This window comes from Chiloscyllium plagiosum, unplaced genomic scaffold (genome assembly GCF_037043375.1).
Source record: "Chiloscyllium plagiosum isolate Xiang-an unplaced genomic scaffold, Cpla_swu_hap1 HiC_scaffold_7, whole genome shotgun sequence".
Taxonomy (NCBI): Eukaryota; Metazoa; Chordata; class Chondrichthyes; order Orectolobiformes; family Hemiscylliidae; genus Chiloscyllium; species Chiloscyllium plagiosum.
Window position 1 is genome coordinate 55,824,786 of NW_028270145.1, and position 27,956 is coordinate 55,852,741.

At 41.0% G+C, this 27,956-nt stretch overlaps 1 protein-coding gene across 6 annotated transcripts in view; it reads left to right on the top strand.

The window, feature by feature from the left end:
• myo3b (myosin IIIB) overlaps positions 1-27,956 on the top strand; it is a 581,719-nt gene that overhangs the window by 39,405 nt on the left and 514,358 nt on the right. For all 6 annotated transcript variants that reach the window (XM_087989045.1, XM_043693701.2, XM_043693699.2 and 3 more), the window contains exons 2-3: positions 13,209-13,389; positions 16,302-16,436. In XM_087989045.1, the coding sequence (XP_087845171.1) occupies positions 13,243-13,389; positions 16,302-16,436 (282 nt within the window). In that variant the 5' untranslated portion in view covers positions 13,209-13,242. The remainder of the gene's footprint in view (positions 1-13,208; positions 13,390-16,301; positions 16,437-27,956) is intronic.

Consider the following 27,956-nt stretch of genomic DNA (forward strand, 5'->3'; position numbering starts at 1 on the left):
TTTGTTTCTCTCTGTACAAATGGAACCATTGCTGAGTTTCTGTAGCACTTTGTTTTTAAGATTTCCATTTAGTTTCCTTTACTAAAGTAATCCTAGAAGGATGAGCAATTATTTAAAGGTCCTAACGCTTGTAGCAAAATACTAATAATCTGTAATTGACTCCATTTTATTCAGATTTGAAGGCCTGAAATTTTATGATATGAATATAGTCAGCATCTATTTCTCCATCTTCAAGATCAAACTTTGGCACCACAGTGATATCAGGTGTTGCTTCTCAATGGACCAAGCCTCACCCAGGCAGTGCTACATGTGCACAAGCATCACAAGCTAATTGTAGAATTTGGATAGAATAGCATATGCCATATTTGAAAGCCTTTACATTACTCTAAATGGGGGAAGATTGAAATCTTTATCTCCATTGACAATTTATGTGGTTTTTGCTCCATGGTATACCACATAATGTTTTTGCTGAATCACCTTGTGCATGCAATGCAATGCTGGTTTCACAGATTTATAACAAATGCTGTGACTAATGAAGCCATTGAGACCATAATGCTGTTCAACTATCACAGCATCAACAAAAAGTCTGTCAGTGACATAACTTTGTAGACACTGCAAATTCTAATCCCTTCTACACAAATATTGTGATGTATTTTTCTTTTCAAAAGAAGGAAACTAAACAAAATTGGCAGTAATAGAATGATTTTGAAAGGCTACTATATGTTATAGGTTTATAGTAGTTTCGGTACAATGCATCAGTTTTTTTTTTAAATGAGTTATTTATTTTTTAGATGTTTCCAGAAGTGAAGGACAATCTTTGTACTATCCACTGGCAAGCACATGTGTAGTATGAAAATGAATGGAAAATCCAGGATAGGTCTAATATTTAATCATCTCCAAGATCATGCATGGAAGATTTTGGCAGTCAGATGACAATTCTGCTATTGGAGAGTTGGTAACTGTTCAGTCCACACTCATCACAGATTCCCAAATTACACTTATTAGGATCAGTACCTGTCATTTCATATAGCTTTTCCATTGTAAGTGATGACACCCTTGCAGGCGAGTAAATCCTGCCACATTTAGAAATTTGTAATGTGGTTTTAGAAATTGTGTTTACTGCATATTTACTTTCTTTAGAATGGCTAAGGCAATGCATTTTTATTTTGGCTAATCCGTTTCTTTCTTTGTTACATATTAATGCGTTGGTTTGTCAAACTTTTTTATATGCTGACCTATTTCATTTCTTTTCCTTTGTGGCACATTCTAATTTTTATTTTAAGCAACTTACAGATTTGTCATTTTCTTGGAATTCTTCTCGTGCTCTGGGGTTTGGAGGATAGGGAGGAATGCCCAAAGGCAGAGCTGCCTGCATTACAGATGGACCTTCCATCACTTCCTGTTAGTCAATGGGATGGATATATATTATGTGTGTGTGAATATAGACCTGCCATATTATTTGCATATTTTCTTGAAGATCTGTCAACTATATTTCACTGGGAAGTCAATGTTGTAACTGTGTCCTCTTCTGCAACAAAAACAGAAATTTCTGGAGAAACTCAGCAGGCCTAACAGCATGTGGAGAGAAAATCGAGTTAATGTTTGAAGACCAGTGGTCCTTCTTCAGAACTGATAGTAGCGAGGAAAAGGTGGTTTATGTGCTGATGGCAGGTGGGGGGTAAAAAGGAGTGAGCAGATGGGTGGGGTCAGAGCTCAGTGTGTGTGTGTGTGAGAGAGAGAGAGAGACATGGTTAGGCAGACAAAGGGATGGCTGATAATGAAGTATGGGAAGGAGAAAAGCTGATTATGGAGACAATGAGTCACAATTGGTGAAAACTCGTTGTCTGTGCTGAAAACAGACAACATCATGACAGAGCCTGGGGTGTAGGGTAGGTAAAAGACAATAAAGGAGGTGTTCAGGTTCTAAAGTTATTGAACTCTATATTGAGAGTTGAAGGTTGCAGAGTTCCCTGGGGCAGGATGAGATGCTGTTCTTCCAGCTTGTCCTGAGCCTCGCTGGAGCACTGCAACAGGTCCGAACATAAATGTTGACAAGGGAGCTTGGTGATGGTGTCAGAATGTCTGGCTTGGGTCAGAATGCAGGTGTTCAACAAAGCAGATACCTAGTCTGCGTTTTGTCTCCCCTGTGTAGGGTAGACCACATTATGAGCAGTGAGTACTGTAGAGCAGATTGAGTAAAATGCAGATAAATCGCTGCTTCCCCTAGAAGGTGCGTCTGGAACCTTTGGTAGACAATAGACAATTGGTGCAGGAGTAGGCCATTCTGCCCTTTGAGCCAGCACCACCATTCATTATGATCATGGCTGATCATCCTCATTCAGTATCCTGTTCCTGCCTTATCCCCATAACCCTTGATTCCATTATCCTTAAGAGCTCTATCCAACTCTTTCTTGAAAGTATCCAGGGACTTGGCCTCCACAGCCTTCTGGGGCAGAGCATTCCACACTCCCACCACTCTCTGGTGGGTGATCAGGCACAAAAGAGTGTGACTGTAAGTGAGGCAGGTAGGGGGAACCGGAGTTCAGGAGTGGAGGAGCCTCAGCCCTTGACCTTGTCCAACAGGTACGAGATTCTTGCTCCCTATACGGATGAGGAAAAGGGCTCTGGACAGGATGAGCCAACTGACCAAGGCACCATGGTGCAGAAGGCCATTCAAGAGGGGGAAGCTAATAGACAAGTAGTGGTTATAGGGGATTCTATAATTAGGGGGACAGATAGTATCCTTTGCAAGCCGGATCGGGAGTCTCGCATGGTGTGTTGCCTGCCCGGTGCCAGGGTGCGAGACATCTCCGACCGGCTTGAAAGGATATTGGAGCGGGAGGGGGAGGATCCAGTTGTTGTGGTCCATGTTGGTACCAACAACATAGACAAGACTAGGGTGGAGGACCTGTTTGGGCATTACGAAGCACTAGGCAGGAAATTGAAGCACAGGTCCTCAAGGGTCATAACCTCCGGATTACTGCCCGAGCCACGTGCCAATTAGCATAGGGACAAGAAAATTAGGCAAGTAAACACGTGGCTAAGGGATTGGTGTGGGAAAGAGGGATTCCACTTCATGGGGCATTGGCATCAGTTTTGGAACAGGGGGGATCTGTACCGTTGGGACGGTCTCCACCTGAACCGATCAGGTACCAATGTTCTAGCAAAGAGGATAAATAGGGTGGTCAGTAGGACTTTAAACTTCTGAGTTGGGGGGAAGGGAAAGTGAAAGCGACAGGGAGTATGGAGGTAAATAGCAGGATAATCAGCAGGATAGCATGTTTCCAGGCGGATTTAAATTTGAGGCAGACTGAGAATGCAGTAAAAAGCAAGGATAACTTAGGACATATGACTTCCAACATCTCTAATGATAAGGAAGTTAGCATTAAGGCACTTTACCTGAATGCTCGTAGCATTCATAACAAAGCCGATGAACTAATGGCACAGATAATAGTGAATGATTATGATGTAGTAGGCATCACAGAGACTTGGTTACAGGGGGGTCAGGACTGGCAGTTAAACCTCCATGGTTTTTCAACTTATCGAAAAGACAGAGAGGTGGGCAGAGGGGGTGGGGTTGCCTTGTTAGTTAAGAACAAAATTAAATCTATGGTATTGAATGACATAGCGTCAGATGATGTGGAGTCTGTGTGGGTGGAATTGAGGAACCACAAAGGCACAAAAAACATAATTGGAGTTGTGTATAGACCTCCTAACAGTGGTCAGGACCATGGACGCAACATGTACCGGGAAATAGAGAAGGCATGTCAGAAAGGCAAGGTTACATTGATCATGGGAGACTTCAATATGCAGGTGGACTGGGTAAATAATGTTGCTAGTGGATCTAAAGAAAGGGAATTCATGGAATGCTTACAGGATGGCTTTTTGGAACAGCTTGTCATGGAGCCCACAAGAGAGCAGGCTATTCTGGACCTAGTGCTTTGCAATGAACCAGACTCTATAAAAGATCTTAAAGTAAGGGAACCCTTAGGAAGTAGCGACCATAATATGGTAGAGTTCAGTCTGGAGTTTGAAAGGGAGAAGGCAAAATCGGATGTAATGGTGTTACGGTTGAATAAAGGTAATTATGAGGGCACGAGAGAGGAACTGACTAAAATAGACTGGAAGCAGAGGCTAACCAGGAAGACAGTAGAGCAAAAATGGCAGGAGTTTGTAGGTATTATTGAGGTTCATTCCCAAGAAAAGAAAGATTAACCGGGGAGGGACTAAACAACCTTGGCTGACAAAGGAAGTCAGGAAATGTATTAAAGAAAAAGAGAGATCCTATAAAGTGGCTAAGAACAGTGGGAAAACAGAAGATTGGGAAGGATACAAAAGCAAACAGAGGACAACAAAGAGTGTAATAAGAAATGAGAGGATCAAATATGAAGGTAGGCTAGCCAGTAATATTAGAAATAATAGTAAAAGTTTCTTTCAGTACATAAGAAACAAACGACAGGCAAAAGTAGACATTGGGCCACTTCAAACTGATGCAGGAAGCCTAGTGATGGGAGATAAGGAAATAGCAGGAGAACTTAACAAGTACTTTGTGTCAGTTTTCACAGTGGAAGACATGAGTAATATCCCAAACATTAAAGGGTGTCACGGGGCTGAGTTGAGTATGGTTGCCATTACGAAAGAGATAGTGCTAGAAAAGTTAAAAAGTCTTAAAATTGATAAATCTCCTGGCCCTGATGGGATACACCCTAGAGTTCTGAGAGAGGTGGCTGAGGAAATAGCAGAGGCATTGGTTGAGATCTTTCAAGAGTCACTGGAGTCAGGAAAGGTCCCGGATGATTGGAAGATGGCTGTTGTAACCCCCTTGTTCAAGAAAGGATCAAGGCAAAAGATGGAAAATTATAGGCTAATCAGCTTAACCTCGGTTGTTGGTAAAATTCTAGAATCCATCATTAAGGATGAGGTTTCTAAATTCTTGGAAGAGCAGAGTCTGATTAGAACAAGTCAACATGGATTTAGTAAAGGGAGGTCATGCCTGACAAACCTGTTGGAATTTTTTGAAGAGGTAACAAGTAGGTTAGACCAGGGAAACCCGGTGGATGTGGTCTATCTAGACTTTCAAAAGGCCTTTGATAAGGTGCCACACGGGAGGCTGCTGAGCAAGGTGAGGGCCCATGGTGTTCGAGGTGAGCTGCTGGGATGGATTGAGGATTGGCTGTCTAACAGAAGGTAGAGAGTTGGATAAAAGGTTCTTTTTCAGAATGGCAGCCGGTGACGAGTGGTGTCCCGCAGGGTTCGGTGCTGGAGCCACAGCTGTTCGCATTATATATTAATGATTTGGATGAGGGAACCGGGGGGCATTCTAGCGAAGTTTGCCGATGATACGAAGTTAGGTGGACAGGCAGGTAGTACTGAGGAAGTGGGGAGGCTACAGAAGGATCTAGACAGGTTGGGAGAGTGGTCCAGGAAATGGTTGATGGAATTTAACGTGAGCAAGTGCGAGGTCTTGCACTTTGGCAAAAAGAATAAAAGCATAGACTACTTTCTAAATGGTGAGAAAATTAATAAAGCCAAAGCACAAAGGGATCTGGGAGTGCTAGTCGAGGATTCTCTAAAGGTAAACATGCAGGTTGAGTCCGTGATTAAGAAAGCGAATGCAATGTTGTCTCTTATCTCAAGAGGGTTGGAATATAAAAGCAGAGATGTACTACTAAGACTTTATAAAGCTCTGGTTAGGTCCCATTTGGAGTACTGTGTCCAGTTTTGGTCCCCACACCTCAGGAAGGACATACTGGCACTGGAACGTGTCCAGCGGAGATTCACACGGATGATCCCTGGAATGACAGGTCTAACATATGAGGAACGGCTGAGGATACTGGGATTGTATTCGTTGGAGTTTAGAAGATTAAGGGGAGACTTAATAGAGACGTACAAAATAATACATGGCTTGGAAAAGGTGGATGCTAGGAAATTGTTTCCGTTAGACGAGGAGACTAGGACCCGTGGACACAGCCTTAGAATTAGAAGGGGTCATTTCAGAACAGAAATGTGGAGACATTTCTTCAGCCAGAGAGTGGTGGGCCTGTGGGATTCATTGCCACGGAGTGCAGTGGAAGCTGGGACACTAAATGTCTTCAAGGCCGAGATTGATAGATTCTTGTTGTCTAGAGGAATTAAGGGCCACGGGGAGAACGCTGGTAAGTGGAGCTGAAATGCGCATCAGCCATGATTGAATGGCGGAGTGGACTCGATGGGCCGAATGGCCTTACTTCCACTCCTATGTCTTATGGTCTTATGGTCTTATAAGAAGTTTCTCCTCAACTCTGTTCTAAGTGGCCTACCCCTTATCTTTAAACTGTGTTCTCTGGTTCGGGACTCACCCATCAGCGAAAACATGCTTCCTGCTTCCAGAGTGTCCAATCCTTTAATAATCTTATATGTCTCAATCAGATCCCCTCTCAGCCTTCTAAACTCAAGCGTATACAAGCCCAGTCACTCCAATCTTTCAGCAAAAGATAGTCCCGCCATTCTGGGAATTGACCTCGTGAACCTACTCTGCACTCCCTCAATAGCCAGAATGTCTTTCCTCAAATTTGGAGACCAAAACTGCGCACAATATTCCAGGTGCGATCTCACCAGGGCCCTGAACAGCTGCAGAAGGACCTCTTTGCTTCTATACTGAATAGTGAGGAAGGATGAGTAAAGGGGCAAGAGTTGCACCTTCTCTGATTGCATGGGGAACTATTGGGAGTGGAGGAGGATTGGACCAGGGTCCCTCAGATGGAATGATCCCTGCAAAATGCTGATAAGGATGAGGAGGGGAATATGTGTCTGGTGGCATCCTGCTGAAAGTGGCAGAAATGGCAATTTATGATCCTTTGAATGCAGATGTTGGCGGGATGAAAAGTGACATTATCAGTTGCGGGAGGGAACAGAAGGGGTGAGGGCAGGAGTCTGGTTGGACACTTGCTAAAGACCCTGTCAACCATGATGGTGGGGAATCCTCAGTTGAGGAAAAAGGTGGACAATTACCCAACTACCCACCTCTTCTGCAGTTTGATTTTCACATCTTGGCTTCAAATTTGACTTCGTATTGTCTGCTTTTTCCTTGTCAGGTATGACATTGTGCCTCCAAACAGGTATCCATGTCACAGGCATAAAGTTGCCAGTTGGGAATTTGGTGAGGGTGTTAGTATGCATGCACAGAATGATTCCAAAGGAGTGAACTTTAGGGTCTTTGTGAGGTATGCACTGTAATTCTACATCAACGGTAGTTGTACCATTTTAGAGTTAGGTTTGTGTGGGGCATGGATCTGATGAGGGAGTCACGGCCAGAGTGGTCTGTCTGAAATGCTGATAAGGGTGGGTAGAGAAATATATCAAAGCTGTAGGGTCTGTTTGTAGGTGGCGGAAGTAGCGGAGGATGATACAATGTATATGGAGGTTTGTGGGGTAGAAGGTGAGGACCAGGGGAGTTCTGTCCTTGTTGCATTTGGAGGATTGGAGTTCAAGGGCAGAGGTGCAGGAAATGGAGGAGATGTGCTGGAGGGCATCGTCGATCACGTGGAAGGAGAAATTGCGTCTTCGAAGAAGGAGGCCATCTGGGATTTTCTGTGGTGGAATTGGTCATCCTGGGAACAGATGTGGTAGAGGCGGAGGAATTGGGAATAAGGGATGGCGTTTTTACAGGAGGCAGGTTGGGAGGAGGTGTAGTCCAGGAAGCTGCGGGAGTCGCTGGGCTTGTCTGTGGTTAGTCAGCCCCTCCAGTGCATCTCCTCCATTTCCTGCACCACCATCCTTGAACTCCACACCTCTCAATGCAGTAAGGACGGAACCTCCACCCCCACCAGCCCTCATCTTCCACCCCACCAATCTCCAGATACATCGCATCATCCTCCGCCACTTCTGCCACCTACAAACAGACCAATCATTAGGGATATATTTCCCTCCCCACCCCATCAGCGTTTCAGAGAGACCATTCCCTCCTTGACTCCCTTGTCAGATCCACGCTCCCCCCACCAGCATGCACCCCACTCCGGGCACCTTCCCCTGCCACCGCAATAATTGCAAAACGTGCTCCCTCACCTGCATCTAATGCCTCAAATGATCCTTTTACATTGAACAGAAATTTACCTGCATTTCCACAAATGTCATCTACTGTATTCGTTGCACCCGACATCGGGGAGACAGGATGCCAACTTGCGGATCATTTCAGAGAATACCTCTGGGACACCCGCACCAACCAACCCCACCGCCCTGTGGCTGCACACTTCAGCTCCCCCTCCCACTCCAGCAAGGACATGCAGGTCCTGGGCCTCCTCCACTGCTAAACCTGACGCCTGGCGGAAGAACACCTCATCTTCCGCCTTGGGACTCTGCAACTGCCATTCACTACAAAGCCACTGACTGCCATAGCTACCTTCACTACACCTTGTCACACCCAATGCCCTGCAAGGATTCCATCCCATTCTCCCAGTTCCTTCGCCTACATCACATCAGTTCAGATGGTGCCACCTTCCAAAACAGTGCTGCTGATATGCTTGCTTCTTCCATAACCGTGGCTTCCCACCCACTATGGTTGACAGGGCCCTCAACCACTTTCAACCTATCATCTGTGCTTCTGCCCTTGCACCTTCCCATCACTCACAACAGCATGATTGGGTCCCCAATGTCATCACGTTTCAGCCCGCCTGCCCTTGCATTAAAAGGATCATTCTCTGCCACTTCAGACAACTCCAGCAAAACGCCACCACCCAATGCATCTTTCCCTTACTCCCTCTTCTGCATTTTGCAGGGATTGTTCTATCTGGGACACCCTCGTGCATTCCACAACCACCAACACACCCCCTTCTCCATGGCACCTTCCCATGTAACTACCGAAGGTGCAACACCTGCACCTTCACCTCCTCCCTGCTCATCATCCAAGGACCTAAACAATCCTTCCAGGTGAAGCAGTATTTCACCTGTATATTCTCCAATCTTGTGTTTTGTATTTGTTGCACACATGTGACCTGCTCTACATTGGAAAAACTAAATGCACCTGCGGTCTGTGCACAAGCATGACCACGACCTTCCCATAGCTGGTAATTTTAACACAGCATCCTGCTCGCATGCCCACTTATCTGTCCTCAGCATGCTGCAATGTTCCAGTGAATCACAGTGCAAGCTGGAGGAACAACATCTCATCTTCAGACAAGGCACTTTACAGCCTTCTAGACTTAATATTGAGTTTAACACCTTTAAATTGTGAACAATTTCTTCCCTTTTAACTTGTTACATCTTGTTATCATGCCCTGTTTTGCACAACTATCGTCCGTTTCCCCCCCCCCCAGGAGGACTGTTTGTCTTTTCAACTCTGGCAGGAGACACCCCATTGTTCTGACATTCTTACATTCCAATCACTTAATCTGAACTATCTACATCTTTTCTCCACCAGTACCCTACACCCACTAACCTCATACCCCACCCCCACCCCAAACTATAGCATAAATGTTGTTCCCTCCACATTTCACTTCAGCTCTGATGAAGAGTCACCTAGACTCGAAACATTAGATTGCTGTCTCTCCATGGATGCTGTCTGACCTGCTGTAATCTCCAGCATTGGTTGTTTTCAGTACAGATTCCGGCATCAGCAGTAATTTGCTACTAGGAACCTTGCTACCCCTTACATTACCAGTATCCCAGTCTATATTTGGGTAATTGAAATTCTAGCAGCTCTATAAAGTTGGCATTTTTATAATTTTGCTATAGATTTGTTCCTGTATATCCTTTCCACTTGTTGCAATAGTTAAACCTTTTTACCTTTGCTCTTTCCAAACCCTCTGAGACATCCTTTTTCTCCAGCACTCTGTTACCTTCCACCTTTCCCTTCTTTTCTGAACACCTTGTAGCCAGGAATATTTAACATCCAGAGTTTATCCTCTATGAACCAGGTCTCTGTTATCATCACAACAGCTCACATGGCAATCTGCCTACAACTCCCGATCTTATTTGCTATACTCTCTGCATTCACATACATGTAGTACAACTTTGATTTAGATTTCATTACTTTCTCCTTTACTCCAACTTCACCTATTAACTTGCTATTCTCTGTGCTAGCCCTAGCTGTCTCTCTAAGCATTCTGTGAATCCTGGTGATATTCTCTAATATTCTCTCTTGGTTTCCACACTCCTGCCAAGTTAAAGTCTTGCCAACTGTGCAAGCAAAATACCCTGCAAGGAACTCTGGTCCAGCTCTAGTCAGGTGCAACCCAGGTACCAATACACCCAGAGCCAGTCCCAATGTCCCAGCAATGTTTATCTATCCCTCCTGCACGATCTTTCCCGTTACATTTTATCCTTCTATTTCTGCATTCAATTGCATTGCATTTTGGTACAGGGTGTAAACCAGAGATTACAACATTTAAGGCTTTGAATGTTAATTTAGCCAGCTATTTAGAAAATGCTGATACAAAAACTGAAACTACTGATGCAACGGAGCAGCTCTGGCAGCACCTGTAACAAGAAGATGGAATTAATGTTTTGAGTCTAGTGACTCTTCATCAGAAGTGTTGAATTACACTGGTGGGGGGGGGGGGTGGTGGTGGGGGTGGAGGGGCAGTATTGATGAGTCTTGTAGGAGATGCTGTGATTCTGGATATCCCAGTTTTGGACTGTACATCCTTGGGCAATAACAATCTTAAGTTGATCAACTGTCAAGCAACAATGAGGGCAGTGGGGGAGTGCTGCTACTTCTGGGGCAGTGCCTCAGTGATCCTAGAAATGTGTTAGAGGTCAAATATTGCTATGACACCTCTGAAAGTCTCCTTGAATACTGGCATGAGCAGTTACATTGGCAGCATACTGAGCCTTACTTCACTTAGAGCTTCCACTGTCGCACTTGGACGTTTGATGTCTTGAGTTTGTGCTCAATGTAAGCCAACTCATTAGCCGTTAGCTATTAGCTATGTCATGTAAGTGTTGGGCATTGGCATGACGTTTTTTTTACACTGGGCAGAATTGGCTCCAAACTATGTCTACGTGTTGGTGCTGGACTCCTTGTTTATATTGACTGTCTTCTAGAATGCCTGCCAATATTCCATGCTGCCTGTCCTGTTTGAGTTTGTTGATCTGGTAATTCACCAAAGGCAGATCCTGTCCCCAAATTAGCCTAAAATAGACATTTCAGTGTCTGAACTAGTGGCTACCAATGTGAGAGCTAGATAATGGTGTTTCTTCATCACTGTCTTTCTGTTTTCTAATACTTTTCCATCAGTGTCTGACCACTTTGCAGATCTTTGGTATCTGAAAGGAACAAGGAACAATGTTGATTGTGAAAAGAGAAAGGGTTAAGCATGTGGGATACACTAAGATCATTTGCAAATTGTAAATCAGAAAAAATTTTAGGATGAAGGTTAATAGTGATATGACCAGAAGAATAAGATTTGATCAAACTTATTGTATTTTTAATGCTGTCTGCAAAGAAAGCTTACGTTATGAAATAATGGCTGTCAGATTTCCCTTCCTGTTTGCAGGTTTTGGCAATAATTTGCAGCTTTTTGGATTGGAACAGCTGGGACTGTGAAAGTTGTCAATTTCTTAAGGTTTTATGCAATTTGGCTCTTTTCAAATTGCCTCGGGAAATATCTGGCAGATCAGTCTGACTGCAGTATAACGATTTCCAGGGAAGATTCCTGTTATGTCCTAGATGAGCATTTGTGTTTGTAATTGTTCTCTCTCTGAGACAACCTTTATAGTTATTCTACAAATCAGCAAAAACTATCATCAAGGGACTGTGAATGACACTCCATTCGAAGATGTTAACAATGTCTTCCTGTTTATTCAATATTGCTTGTTGCTGGAACCAGCTCTTTTTAAAGACCATTTTATTTTGAGTGGGACATTAGTCTCAACACTCTGTGTTTGGAATGTCTGGTCCCTTTATAATGATTAAATTATTGAGGATGCTGCCTGGAAGAGGATCTTTGTTTTTTAGGTGTTTTTCTTAAATGCCGTTGAAGGAGTCGACAATGGACTCCATTTGACTGAGTGCACACATCATCTGCATACTGGAACTCTGATTGAATTGCAATGATATTGGCTTTGGATTGGATTTTCTATGTCAGACAGCTATGAATGCTCTATTGTTGAATATATTTAAGCCAGAGATATTTTTGGTTGCTCAGTGAGTCACAGAGGAGTGGGCAAGAAAATGGGGTTGAAGCTGATTGGGCATGATCATATTTGATAGAGCAGGTTCATTTGATCTACTGCTATTCTATATCCTGTGGTCTTTTGATTACACCACTGCAGGAAATAGTTTCTCTATATCTATCTTTTTGAATACTTTATAATTTTGATAGTCTTTTAATTCAGATTTCACACATCCACTGTATGTTGCTTTTGAATTTGCAATATTCACGATAACTTTCAGAAATTTGAATTTGGGAACTTTTAATTTTAATAGTGAATTGTAGAATACAATACTATCTTTTAAACTTGGATTAAAATTTTAAGGGCCCCTACTATTTGATTTGCAGGCACGTTAGGACCTGTAAAATTCCCTGGGAAGTTTTCCCACCGTCCATGCTTAACACTTTTTCAATCATAATGGGGTGGGTGAAGCCTGGGGCAATTCAAATTAATGAATATGCTGCCTTCAAGTTTTGAGGCTGGTGGCATGTGGATGGGCCAAGTTGGTATATCAGCCCAGCAGATCATCCTACATTTGCCTCAATACCTACATTTTCTAGATTTGGTGACATTTTCTGCCTCCCTGTCCACTATCACCACCTCCTAAAATATCCCAGCCTTTACACCAAGAACCCCTAACCATCTCTTGCTCCAAGGCCTCCCCTTCTATCCGTACTGCAAGGCCCTTATATTTACCTCCTCCTTGGTTGTAGGTCTTTAAAATCTGAGGACTAAGAGCGTTTAGTTCCAGCAGTGGCCATCACTCTGTGGTACTGCTGGGACTATGGAGCCGTCAGTCAATCCTTGGTGAGGTTTTGAAATCTTGCTGCCAGCCATTTAGCACTCCGAGGAGTGTTAATGGCTGTGAGACAGCATGCATTGTGGAGACATGTTCTTTGCTGACTCTAACTGGTGAAATGAGAAACGTACACATTCTTCTGCATTTAATCATATTAGTAAGTTTATTTTGTTTCTAAAGGTAAACTGTTTCTCAGTCATGTCTAGAGAAAAACCAACATGAATTGATAACAGCTTTAAGTCTGATTTGAGATATTAACCCTTTATATTTGTCCTTCCAGAAAATTGTTTTATGGCTCCTTCCAAAATACTAACATGATTGGACTTGAGACATTGCCAGATCCTACGGATATCTGGGAAATAATACAGACAATCGGAAAAGGAACCTATGGAAACGTCTACAGAGTTTTGAATAAGAAAGATGGTAGCCAAGCTGCTGTCAAAGTGCTGGATCCCATCAGTGTTAGTACTTAGAAATTTTTAAATCTTGTTCATGACTTTCTAGTATTATGAGATTCTGCATTTGCATTGTATCTAATAAACAATATGCACTCTTCAAATTTCCTTTCCAACCTGTCTGCATCCTTTTGACAGGGTTAACCTCACCTGGAAAATTCAATCATGGGGGTGACCAATCAGAGGAAGGGAATGCTAGAATCTGTGAGGAGCTACGTTTTCGATCTCAACCTGGTTCTCTCTCACTTTCACTCCTGATGTGTTCACTGATTTGGAGGAGCAGTGAGCTGTTTGAAGCGGCGATGTTTTGAGTTGGTCATTGGGGGTTCCTTTTGCTGAAGCCAGGGCTGAGAGGGTGGGAGGGCGTCTGCTGGAGGAGAAGTCAGTTGCAAAAGGGGTGGGGGTGAAAAGACGGAGGTTTCAAAAGGGGTGTTGGGGAAGGCATGCTGTATGAGGGGATGGGTTCAGCGGGAGCTGCAAGTGGGTAACAGGGAAGTAGCAATGGGGGGAGGGTTTGAAAGGGAGGCTGCACAGGAGACGGGGTTTCAAGCCTGTCAGCAAAGGAATACTTGACTACCTGGGAGCCAGAAAAACTTGAAATCACTGAAGTAATGAGTTTCATGAAAGTGAGTATCAAATCTCGAGCTTAAAGCTGCATTGGGAGGTCGGGGGTTTGTGATGAAGCAGCTGCTTTTGTAACAAAAGCTGACAATTGTTAATATTAAGTTTGAGGTTGAAATATGATATTGAGTAAAATAGGTAATAACTGCCCGATTAAAATTTTCCAGCTTTGCACATATGCAATAGACACACCAGTTATGATCTTACCAGTCTGTGGAAGATGTATTTAAGTTATTTTTTGAGTATTGGAGTATGTCAACTATTTTGAAGAATGTTTGTTGCTAACTTAAGCCTATTTTCTTGTGCCAGTTTAAATTCTGTGAATTTATTTTTTTCCTTGTGTGTTGTGCCTTTAAGTACAACTGAGGCTTGATAATTTTTGAAGATGTGATGAATTATTTTATTTCTGCATCTATGGATCCATGCACCCTATAAATCAACCCAAATTTTAAAGGTATTATACTCCATGACTGTGTTACCCAAGAAATTAGAATAATGAACATGGATGCTAGAAATATGAAACACAAACTGAAAATGCTGGAGAAACTCAGCAAGTCTGGCAGTATCTGTGGAGAGAAAACACAGTTAATGTTTCAGGTCCTGTGACCCTGCTTCAGAACTGGAGCTGAATGTCTCCAACAATTTCTGTATTTGTGTGCAATAAATTAGGTAGTGAGAATGAAAAATGAGTCCCTAAAAACAAAATCATTGTGCCCCAAAATCAAAACTTAGCCTGCAAAACAGTCCTCAGTGGGGGGGGGGGTTGGGGGAAACTCTTGACCCCTGCCTCCGAACAATATCTCTCCAACCCCAAGACCCGCTGCGATATCTGTGCTGCTCTAATTCTGGATTCTTATGTTTTCCCAATCATAATTCCTCCAGCTGTAGTGGCCATGCTTTCAGTTGCTTCAACTCCAAACTCTGGATTACCCGAAATATACCTTTTCAGTCTCTTCACCTCACTTTCCTCCTTTAAGACATTTGTTAAATCCAACCTCTTCTACAAAGCTTTAGGCCATCAGGTCTAAAATGTTTTTTTGTATGGTTGTGTCATATTTTGTTTTATAATACTCGTGTGAAGCAGGATGTTTCATTATTTACAATAGTTATAATAGTTAACTATCTTATATACATCTTAATTGTTGTATGTTTTAACTGAAGTTTATTTTACCAATTTTTTTTGTTCTGATGTATGCACTTCAGTTAATGGTATTGCTACACTTGTACTTCTGTGCATACTTATACTTGTAGTAGTATGACCCAGGTATTTGCCAAACTAAGTAGAAATTTTGAATAGACAAAAAGTCAGTAGAATTGAAGCCTTTGGTCCTGTTATTATCTCAACAACAACACCAATTTGCACAGTGCCTTTAACATCTAGAATGTCCCAAGGTGCTTCACAGTATCGCTATAACATAAAATATCAATTAAGCCATATAAAAAGACATTTGGACAGATGACTAAAGTTTTGTCAAAGATATGTTTTAAGCATTTTCTCAAGAAGTGTGGAATATGAAATCAACAGTGCTTTCAGATGTTGCTTCGGGCTCCACAAAGATGAGAACAAGGAGGTGCCCAAAGAACTTAGGAGACTCCATATCACCAAATCTGGAAGGGGAGTAGAACATTGATAATTATGAATTTATTCCCTTAGTCAAATTTATTCCCTTAGTCTTACAGCCATACACATGGGGTGACACAGAACATCTGTTAGACCCTGACATGCTTGATATTGCTCTGTAGATTCCACTCAAAAATACAACTACAGCATTTATATGGAAACCTGTTGTCTGACTATTGTTATAGTTGTCAGTGAGTAGCTGCAACACAATAATTTAATTCAGAGTCTGTGGAAAGAATTGCTCAAATAATATGCTTCTGCTGAATGCAATATCAAAGCAACTGAATTTGATGTTATAAGAAAACATCCATTGTTACATCTGGGGGTTTCCTGCATTCATGTGAATCAAAAATAGATCGTGCACAAAAGGCATGCATAGTGAGCATGACTAGTTTCTATACAATCCTCAATTTGATAACATTCAATTTATGCCAAAAAACCCAGCTATTATTCATCAACAAGCACGTCCCCTTTTTTCTGTAAAAAGGGGAAAATAAATGTAACCTCTCCTTTTTAATCTTTAAAATAGTGATCGGTATCAGAACTGAATAAATTATGTGAACATATTTATTATAATTCCAAAGATGGTCTTGCAATATGACAGTTATACAAAAATCTCATCCATGTTATGTGTTGTCCTAATTTGTGTATCCATTTGTTTTTACCATTAATTCAGGTTGTTGATGAAGAAATTGAAGCAGAATATACGATCCTGCAGTCACTACCAAATCATCCAAATGTTGTTAAATTTTATGGAATGTTCTACAAATCAGACTTAAAATCTGGTGGTCACCTGTGGTTGGTTCTTGAGGTAAGGAACCATTGACTCAGGATTGCTTTCATAAAAGACTATTTAGATTAAAAAAACACAAACCGAAGAAACTTGTAATAATATGAAGTTAAAAAGTATCTTTGGCAATATTGACCAGATTAAATATAATCTTTTAAAAATATTACAATTGTTAAACATTTCTCCATTAACAAGTTTTGGGAAGCTTTGTAGCTCAGGTTGAGGTTCTGGATGTAGGTTTGTTCGCTGAGCTGGAAGGTTCGTTTTCAGATGTTTCGTCACCATACTAGGTAACATCATCAGTGAGCCTCTGGATGAAGCAAGGTGGCATGGCCCACTTTCTATTTATGTGTTTAGGTTTTCTTGGTTGGTGATTTCATTTCCTGTTATTTTTCTCAGAGGGTGGTAAATGGGATCCAAGTCAACGTGTTTGTTGATAGAGTTCCGGTTGGAATGTGTTGTCCCAGTCAAAGTGGTGTCCTTTCTCATCTGTATATAAGGATACTAGTGAGAGGAACTACGCAGAGCAAAGGAAAATCACCTATACAGTATATTAAAAAAGAATGAGGACCTAATGAACACAGTCCACCGATTTCTCAGCAACAAACCCAAACAAGCAGACAAAACACATCCAGAATCCCTCGCCACTCTCCCCTACATCAAAGACATCTTGGAAATGACTGCCAGAGTACTCAGTTCTCTTGGCATCATGGTAGCCCACAAACCCACCAACACACTAAAACAGCAGCTAATGAACTTGAAAAACCCTATACAGACAACAAGCAAAACTAATGTCATTTACAAAATACTTTGCAAGAACTGTAACAAACACTACATCGGACAAACAGGCAGAAAACTAGCCTCAGGATACATGAACATCAACTAGCCACAAAAAGACATGACCCTCTCTCACGAGTATCCTTACAGACGGATGAGGAAGGACACCACTTCGACTGGGACAACAAATCCATCCTAGGACAAGCCAAACAGAGACACGCATGGGAATTCCTGGAAGCATGGCATTCCAACAGAACTCTATCAATAAACACATTGACTTGAATCCCATTTACCACCCCTGAAAAAAAACAGGAAGTGACATCACCAACCCAAGGAAACCTAAACACATAAATAGAAAGTGGGTCATGCCACCTTGCTTCATCTGGAGGCTCACTGATGATGTTACCCAGTATGGTGATGAAACCCATCCGCAGATGTGTGAGTCCCGAACCAGAGGACACAGCTTAAAAATAAGAGGTAGGCCATTTAGGAGCTTAAAAATAAGAGGTAGGCCATAGAGATGAGGAGAAACCTCTTCACCCAGAGAGTGGTGGGTGTGTGGAATGCTCTGCCCCAGAAGGCAGTGGAGGCCCAGTCTCTGGATTCGTTTAAGAAAAACTTGGATAGAGCTCTCAAGGACAGTGGAATCAAGGGTTATGGAGATAAGGCAGGAACAGGATACTGACTGAGGATGATCGGCCATGATCATAATGAATGGTGGTGCTGGCTCGAAGGGCAGAATGGCCTACTCCTGCACCTATTCTCTATTGTCTATTGTCTGTTGAAACATCTGAAAATGAACCTTGCAGCTCAGCGAACAAACCTACATCCATTTCTCCATTAATATTGGCATCAAGTTATAGTGTGCATTATTAGGAGAAGGACTGGTAGTTATTGAAAATGGCAAAGACATTGCATTTCACTCTAGCAAAAGTATGTGGATGAACAATCCATAGTTTTTTTATTGTAAGGATTTTTCATTTTTGTGTTTTTAAAACTGGAGACTAAAGTATGTGAGAACTTTCTAAAACCTAGTGTTTGAAAGAGCGGCTGCAGTTTTTTGAAAGGAAATAACCTGATAGCCATGGGACATATTGTAAACAATTGATTGATCCAACAGCAATTGAAGTTCAAATTGCAGATGATCTTGATTTGAGGCTATGTACTGATACAGTTCTTGTTGCCAATGAGAAGTTGATCAGTTTGTGGATTAGTGACAGTTATCAATGCTTGCTAACAACTATGTGATTGGTTCTTGGGTGGCTGAGCAGCTTAGAGCTGGCAACAATTTACAGAGACATGGGGAGAAGACAGGAAGAAAGTGGGCATATCATCTTTCAGCCAAGAAGCTGCCAGTTCTCTGTAGTCAAAAACTGAAATTAGTTACCTTTCCTGCAAGCCTTGACTTTTGACTTGATAAATCAGAGACACTTTCCAAGTGAGTTGGCCACTCTGTAGTTCATACAGACCAGTGGAAGCATCCAGATGATGGCATCTGAACAACAGGTGTCTGGCTAGTTGAGGAAAGATCATCTCAAATCGAAACTGGGAAGCAAAGACCACTGAATTGACTTTCCAGCTCTTTTTCGCCTCGAGCAATAACCTACATTTCCTTTTTTGTCCTGTATATATTAAGGGGGAGTTTATAATGGAATTAGAATTTTAGTTAGCAGTGCATTAAGCCATTGATTTATCACTATTTTCCTGTAGCTATGGTCGAGTTACTAATTACTGACAACAGTAATTGGGCTACGCACTTTAAAAGAAAAGCTTTTAACATTTGGTATAACTCTGGGAATAGCGGGGCTCAGTTTATTGCCTGCTACCCCAGTGAATTAAAGATGACTGATAACTGTATAGATTTACTCAAGGTATAATAACATAACTAAGACCATAATTCCACATGGAAACATGAGTATGCCAAATAGCTTTAGAAGCTTAATCTGCTCTTTAGAACAGTTATGACTGAACTGCAACTGAATTCCTCATACCACTCTTTGTTCCTATCTCTGAATAGAGGGGTTCTTGACTGTGTTGCTGTTGATGCATTCTGTTGGTGTTAGAAAATCTCTTTACCCCTCTTAACACAATAACTAATTTTCAAACAGGAAAAAAAAATTGCATGTCCATGCATCTTTCATCTTTGTCCATGTAATTTTGATACTTTCAAAGATTCCCCTTTTTTCAAAATCCAGACTGCATTTGAGGTATAACTCCATTTCCAGTGCAAGTAAACAGCAATTCAAATAGCTGTCTTTATATTTCATTAGATTTTCGGGATTAATTGTGGTCTTGAAATTTTACTGTCTCCTCTAGTTCCTCATTGTCCTTGAGTACTTATAATTTAACTTGATGATAATTGTTTTCTCTTCTAACTCTGGGCTTTAGAGCTTAGAAACTGATGGTTTATCCCTCTGTGGTATTTACTATGTGTTTTATTTGTTTGATCTCATTTATTGTAAATTATCTCCTTTGATATACCTTACATAAGATAATGTATTGTGTATCTCAAGAATATGTCAATTTCTGCATGTAACTAAGAAATACTAATTAGCATTAATGAAAATTTTATACACAACCCAAGAGATATACAAAGGTATCTTTGCCCCCATCAGAATGGTGAGAAAAGACTATTACCCTAGCCTGAAATGGATGAACATGCTTGAAAAAACACTAGATGCACCAGTTGGATGAATCATAGAGTAGTTCCAGTACAGGAGGCCAATTGGCTTGTTGTAATTGGTGCCAGCTGTTTGGAAGAGCATCCCTCTAATCTACCTCTTCTTCATAATTCTAAGTTTATTTTCACAATTCTATTTTGAAGACATTGTTTGAATCTACCACATTGGCAGCTGAAGCATTCAAGATGTTAGCTCCTCACTGTGGAAAAGATTGTTCAAAAAATTAATTTGTAGGATGTGAGTGCTGGCTGAGCCAAGATTAATTGCTTATCCCTAATTGCTCTTGAGATGGTGGTACAGAGCTGCCTCCTTGAGCCAGTGCAGTCCATTTAGTGTAGGTAGACCCACAATGCAGTTAGGGAGGGAGTTCCAAGAATTCAACTCAGTGACACTGAAGGAACAGTGAATACATTTCCAAGTCAGGATGATGAATGGAATGGAGGAAAGCTTGTAGCTGATGGTATTCCATTATATCTTTGGAAATAAAAATACATCACATCAACCACAGAACTCTTATTAACTGTGTGTTACCTATAGACCCATATGGCATAGGAGTGGAACTAAGCCATTTCACCCATTGAGTCTGTTCTGCCATTCTCCGAGATCATGACTGATCTAATAATCCTCAACTCCATTTTCCTGCCTTTTCCTCATGATCCCTGCTTCTCTTACTGATTATAAATCACTTTATCTTTGCCTTGAATATATTTAATAACTCACCCTCAACAGCCCTCAGTAGTAAAGAATTGCACAGATTCACTGCCATCTGAGAGAAGAAATTCTTCCTTCCTTATGCCCCCTAGTCTGAGATTGTTCCAAAAAGGGAAACAACATTTCCACATCTACCCTGTCAAGTCCCATAAGAACCTATACTTTTAAAAAAAGAAATCACCTCTATTCTTCTAAACTCTAATAAATACAGGTCCAGCCTATTGAACCTCTCCTAATATAGGAAAGCCTCCATACCCAGAATCAAGTGAGTGAACCTTCTCTGGACTGCCTCCAGTGGCAGTATATTACCCCTAGCTAAGAGGATCAAAACTGTTCACAGCATTCAAGCTGTGATCTGGCCAGTGCATTGTAACGTTTGAGCAAGATATCCCTACTTTTGTACTCCATTTCCTATGAAATAAAGGTCAATCTTCTATTTACCTTATTACCTGCTGAACTTGAATGCCAGCTTTTTGTGGTGCATGCATGAGGACCCCAATTCTTTGTGCTACAGCTTTCTGCAGTCTTTCCCCATTTAAATACTATTAAGCTCTTCTGTTCCTGTCCAAGTGCAAACTTCACATTTTCCTGCTTTTGTGTTCCATCTGCTAAGTTTTTGCTCACTCGATCTGTCTGTCCCTGTGCAGATTGCTTGTGCCTTCTCATATATTTTTGTCATCCGTAAGTGTGGCTTTTAGTATATTCACTTTCCGCATTCATGTCATGAGAATATAGAAATAATTGTGCCACCGACAGAGATCCCTGTGACTCTTTATTGATTCAGGTTGTTATCTTGAAAATACCTCCTTTATCCCATCCTTTGCCTCTGTTAATTAGCCAACTCCTCTAACCACGCTAATAGAGTATGTCCAACACTGTGGGTTCTTCTTATGTAGCCTAAGTTGTGGTATTTTATCAAACATCTTCCGAAAATTCAAATATATTACTTCCTATTTATGTATCTTGATTGTCACCTTTTCAAAGAATTCTCATAATTTTGAGACATGATTTCCCCTTCATGAAGCTACGCTCACTCTGCTTGATCCAATTATTTATTTCTAAATGCTCTGTTATTATATCCCTTTATCATATTCTGTAACATTATCCCAATAACAGATTAATTCACTCCCTCTTCGTTGGACCAGCAATGTAGGCTGGATTGTAACACCTACACGCTCTCCAACTTCACAGGAACTGTATATTTGAAGGTGTGGGGCTGGTGAAAATACAATGCAAAGCCTTCCTGATGCCTCCTTGCACAGGCCATTAATTGACAGCTACCGGTCAATTAATGGCCATTTAAGTGCATTATTCTTCCCCGACTATTTTACCCACAGTTAAGGAAGGCCTATTCAAACAGGTAGCCTGGCAGCTTTCACTGTGTTACCAACTACTGTGTGCTGCTGTGCAAGAGGGACCTCCTTTGGTTGGGCCCAAGTACTAATTGGAAGCAAATTGCCTCTCCCCACCAATAAGATCATGATCTCCCATGACTGTCTTCCTCTGGCCGAGGGAACTAGGCCCCACAGTCATCCTCAAACCCTTTGTTGGCATCTGCTCTTCTGGACCCACTGACACCTAGATGTAGCTGCAAGTCCAGTCTACATACCTCTCTCATTCCACATTCTGCCAGCACTTTGCTTTTTATTCCATAACCTCTTTGTTGGTACTGCCTGCAGTGGCCATTGGTCCCAGATGCGAGTTTAGAAGTCTCACTCTTAAAAGTTAATAATGTTTTCTTGTAAAATGACTATGAATGAGATCCATACAAACCTTTTATTCAGGGTTCAGGAATTTGCATTCTGTATAAGCTGTATTTTTGTTGAGTCTGGAATACTCCATGCAACATTTAGAAAGGGCAGTTGGGACCCCAGATGTAGAAGTCTTATCCCTGTTACCCTCAGATCCTATTTGTACAAGCAGGGTGACGTGACTCTCAATAGCTGTGTGAATTTAGCACTGAAATCTCACAAATGCCATTTAGGCTCTTACAGTAGTCATAAGCCACATCATGGGAGTCACAAATTGATGTAAATGTAGCTGGATTTGAAGGGCAGGATAAACCTTTTTATGTGTCAGGATCTGAAGAATTTTAAATCCCCTAGCTCTTTAAACATGGAATAAACTTTTGAAAAACAAATCCCCTGCTGGACTGCTATGTTTGGTAGGGGGAGGTTCTTGCAGTTTCAGTAGAGATCTTTGTTATTATGTCCTTAAGGACTATTACTGTATGACAGTTTCAAAAATTTCAGTAATCTCAACAAGAGTTTGGGTTGAGCCGGTGGTCTCTATCGTGGAGGATGTGGGCTGGAAGACCAAATGGCATCTAAAACAACTGAGACAGAGTGAGCCTCTTAACCAGTCTGCTTCAGGATTTGTCTGCCGTTACAGCCACTGAGGATCAATTTTCGGAGTTGGCAGGCCTGATGCTATCCCAGCTGCCTCTCCAAGTGGGGATTTTTTATTTCAAAACATGCCTGCAAAGTGGGGACGTTCCTTGACTGGAGCTAAGATTAGATTTCTTACAGTGTGGAAACAGGCCCTTCAGCCCAACAAGTGCACACCGACCCTCCGAAGAGTAAATCACCCAGACCCATTCCCCCTGACTAATGCACCTAACACTATTGGCAATTTAGCACGGCCAACTCACCTAACCTGCAAATCTTTGGATTGTGGGAGGAAACCGGAGCACCCGAAAGAAACCCATGCAGACACTGGGAGAATGTGCAAACTCCAGACAGTCGCCCAAGGCGGGAATTGAACCCGCGTCCCTGGTGCTGTGAGACAGCAGTGCTAACCACTGAGCCACCGTGCTGCTAACTGCTTCATTAACCAATATCTGCCTGTAGGCGTCTGGAATGGCCTATTGAATAAACTTTAGAATTTCTTATCTCCTCTGTCTTTTACATTATTACTGCCTCACCCCAAATTAAGATAACTAAAGTTGTCAATTATAACAACTGTGTAGTTCTTGCGTCTCTGTAAAATTCCTTAAAAATGTGTTTCACTATATCTTTACCAATAGTAGTCATTTAGTAGTATAGAACTTGAGGACTACTGAACAAAAAGCATATCTTGTCCAAACTTTTTATCTTGTATTCATTAGGGCAATTAAGAAATACCAATATAGAGAGAAAACAACACTTGTACTGTATGCTTGACATGTAAAATCTGATTGGTATGCAGTTACCATAGAGAATACACTAGTTAATGATGACTGGCAGTTAACTGCCAAACTTTGTTTAACTTTTAAACAAGGCCAGCTGATCTGATTGGTCAAGGTCTTGCCTTAAGAAATGAACCAAAGAATTCTATCTTTTTAACTTGTTGCTCAAATGTTACCTGTGGGCACTTCACAGGTTTAAAAGTGATGGTCTTAGGCTTCTTCATGGGTTTGTGTGATTTACAGTGACAAATGCTCTGATCATGGTCACTGTTACTTTGCAGAATGGCTTTGGTCCAATCTTTCCCACTTGTCAATGGTCTGTAGAATAAAATCAGTAATGCATTTTAGTCGTTGCATAGATCTAGCCAAATAGATCCTGGTCTTACCCTTCGAGGACATTCTGGCTCTCCAACACAGTAATGTTATTCTTAATCATTAAATTCTTTCCTCTCTTTCTTAAACACCTTCTATCTCTGAATATTTAATACCCATTCCTGCCCTCTTTTCATCCAAATCTATTCTCACCACAACATCATTCCCATGGGGCTATCTAATTTGCAGCTCACTGATCTTATTTATTGCACTCCAGTATGTGCAGGGAAATGAAACTTAGGGCTTACTCCGTTCTCTCATTTTTCAATTCCACCTAATACTTTACTGTTTCTTACTTGTGATGTCTATGCCTCCCAATTTTTTTTTGTGCTGTGTTTGTTCCCTCAAATGCTACCTCATCCCCAACCAAGTTAATTTAAAATCACTTCAGTAGCACTTTGCAGGATATTGTTTCCAGTTCTCTTTGGGTGCAGTCTGTACAGGTCTCATTAGCCTGGAACTGGTCTCAATGGTCCAGGAATTCAACACACACTTTCCTGCACTATGTCTACAGCCAAGCAGTCATGTACGCTATTCTACTTCTATACTCATTTATGTATGTTACTAGTAGTTATCTAGAGAGTATTACCTTTGGAGATCATGCTTGTTAGTTTCTTTATTAGATCCTTCAAAATCTATCTGCAGGACTCATTGCTCTTATTAAGCACTTTTTTGTAAAAAATGTGCTGTGACCACTGGCTGTTTACCTTCTTTCCTTCAGCATGGTCTATAACTCCTCTGAAATGCTTCTCCCTGGCATCAGGGAGGTACTTAACATCCCAAACTCATGTATTTCCTAACACAATATGTTCTGTGCATCTTGATATTTCTAGTAATGAGCAGATAAATAGAACTTATTCTTTTCTTTTGTCATTAAACAATTCTACATTCAAGCCTTTATTTGAAAATGTGTGAGATGGACAATGTTCACATCTCTTCTGTGAGTTTACTGTGATGCTCATGACATCAAGGTGTAGTCATTGAAAAACCACTTGTTTTGTTTTCTTAGTTGTCTCCAAATGAAAGTGTATTGCAGGCATATTTTGGATATGTATGTGGCTCTGTTAACATGTATTAACACCCACAAATCTGTAATCTAAATATAAAATGCAAGTATGAGTGATTTTGTTTGCTCGTTGTCTGAAATCAGGCCCTCTTGCTATTCAAGTTTTGATATCTTATGAGCTCCAGGGGCCTTGTTATCAATGCCCACATTGTATTTTAATTATTATAAGCTTGGGAATCCTGACACAATCAATTCATGTTTTATTTGCTGGATGTTCAAGAAGTGTAACATAGGTAGAATCTTCTGAAGAATCAGGTTATTTCCTCAGCATTTTGATGAAAATATTTGCATTAGGAATAATTAAATAAAAATAGCCCATTCACTGTGATTCTACAGTTCTTCAACTTCCCAGCAAAGCCATTGATCAAAGTACTGACTTGCTAGATTCTGTATTCTTGCATTTAGTTGCTGGGTGATTTTTATTAATCACTGCAAGAATACTGATATTAATAATTTTGTGAGAGCAGTGCATAGTTAACTGTTTTGCTGTACTGCAATTTCCATTTCTATATCTACCCAGTGTTCTGTGTTGGTGTTCACTTCTGTGAGATATTTTTGTTATTGTTAAGTGACCCCGTTTAACTTAACTTCACTTGAGAGTGAGACAGTTGAGAAGTTAAATTTGCAAAAATTGACTTACTGTTTAGTACTGTTCAAAACATGTTAATTGCCATTTTAGCTTGGAAGCTGACTCTGGTTGGAAATCCACCAACCAGAAAGAGGCAGAGACCTGATGATTAAATTAAAACTGAACCTTTATGACATAAATAAAATCACAGTACAATTTTAATGGGCAAATCTCCATTGATTTGATAAACTGGCAAAATAAATCCTAACTGGCTTAGCTTGGAAAGTTGACTAATACAACTGGAAGCTACATTTGAAGGGGCACACATCTGTATGTATTTGGTTCATTTAGAATTTGTGTTATTGTGAGTAATGCATTTCTAAGCCAATTCTGAGCTTCCAATTTGCTTATTTATTTATCTATGTTAAGCATCTACAGTCTATCATAGTTGCTGTTTTTGCTTTATTCCTTTTGAGAAGCTGAAACCTCAACAAGAACAAGCATTAGATACACCATATTAGAAGGCACATTATATTTTTAAAAAATCCATTTGAAGGCCATACTCAGCCCAAAGGGCCAATAGGTTGTGATCATTCCTTCATTATTTCAAAGGAACAATATGTACCTACTTGCATTTCACCATACAGGTTACTGCTAACCTTTCTGATATATTGCTCCAGATGAACTATTGGTTGAGGAAGCTTAATTTTTGTCAGTGACTGTTGACATGGCTTCTTGGGTAAAACATCATTACTTTATGATGTGGTGTACGTGCATCCCTGTCTGTTCGTTCATGTCACATACACCATTAAAATGATGCCTTGAAGTCTGTTAACAGCACCGACTAGTTACATTCTCATAGTAAAGAACTTGCACACAGTCTGGGTTTGTACATTTCACACATTTAATTGACAATATACTACAATGATTTCAACTCAAAGTGAGACAAGACCACGTGAGTAGTTATAATGCCAGAATACCACATGTAGTAATGTCTTTGCCTGTCTGGTCTGGTATCTATGTCATTCACTGTCAGTGTCACATCCAGTTTTAACTTTTATCACCACAGATTACTCCCAAGATGTTAGAGGTGAAATCACTCAGAACTCTTGTGTGGATCAAGTAGACTCCTAATGACCTCCATGCCATAGCAAGCCAACAAATTACCTTCCCAATGCATACCAACAGCCAAAATGATTGAGCTCTGGATTTCCATCAGTAACTGACGGCTTGAATGCACTCATAATTAAATGTCGCTATCCCAGCAACAGAAAATTAGCTAAATTACCCTCAACCTTTCTTCTGCAGGGGTAACAACCTTTGAATTTATCCCATTGATCACCTGCTCGAAACCTAGCGTAATAAAAGTCGGACCAACGTCTTCTGAGTTTATCAGAATTAGAGAAACACTTATTTAATGGACAACTTGTCTGTGTCAGAATGCAGCAAGAACCACAATGTCATAATACTCTTCAAGAATAAACTGTGTTATAGTGGGATTATATGGTGATTCTTTCTCAGATCTCTTGAAAACTAACAGTAGGAAAAGTAGCAGTTCTGAAGAAGGGTCACTGGACCCGAAATTTAAGGACTGTTTTCTCTATGGGTGCTGCTAGACATGCTGAGTTTTTCAAGCAATGTCTGCTTTTGTTGATAGGGAATTAGTTCTAGGTTTGGGAATATTCAAGTAAAATAAATGCTTTCATTCTGCTGGAAATTTGATAAGTGGACAGTGTCAGAAATATATGGCTGAATCATCTTTGTGTTAATTTAATTGTGATTGAGTTCTCATTTTCAGTTTTTGGCTGTTTCTTTTTATTTTGATATTGCTGTGCATCTGTGCAGAATGACCATGATTTGATCAGCTTACAGTTATTTGTGTGGCAGAAGAAAAAACTGTTGAGTTCGAAATGTATAATCATATTTTGGCGATGCTAAGCAAACGGCAAAAGAACACAAAGTGTGAATAAAGTACTGATGTAGTTGACAACATGTCTGCTAAAACATAATATACTCTTCATTTTAACATATTAGTTTACTATTGAACATTAATTGTAAGAAAGTTTGGGCTTGTTGTTACATAGTCATAGAGTCATGGAGCTGTAAATCATGGAGACAGACCCTTTGGTCCAACTCGTCCATGCCGACCAGTTATCCTAAATTAATCTAGTCTCATTTGGCAGCATTTCGCCCACATGGG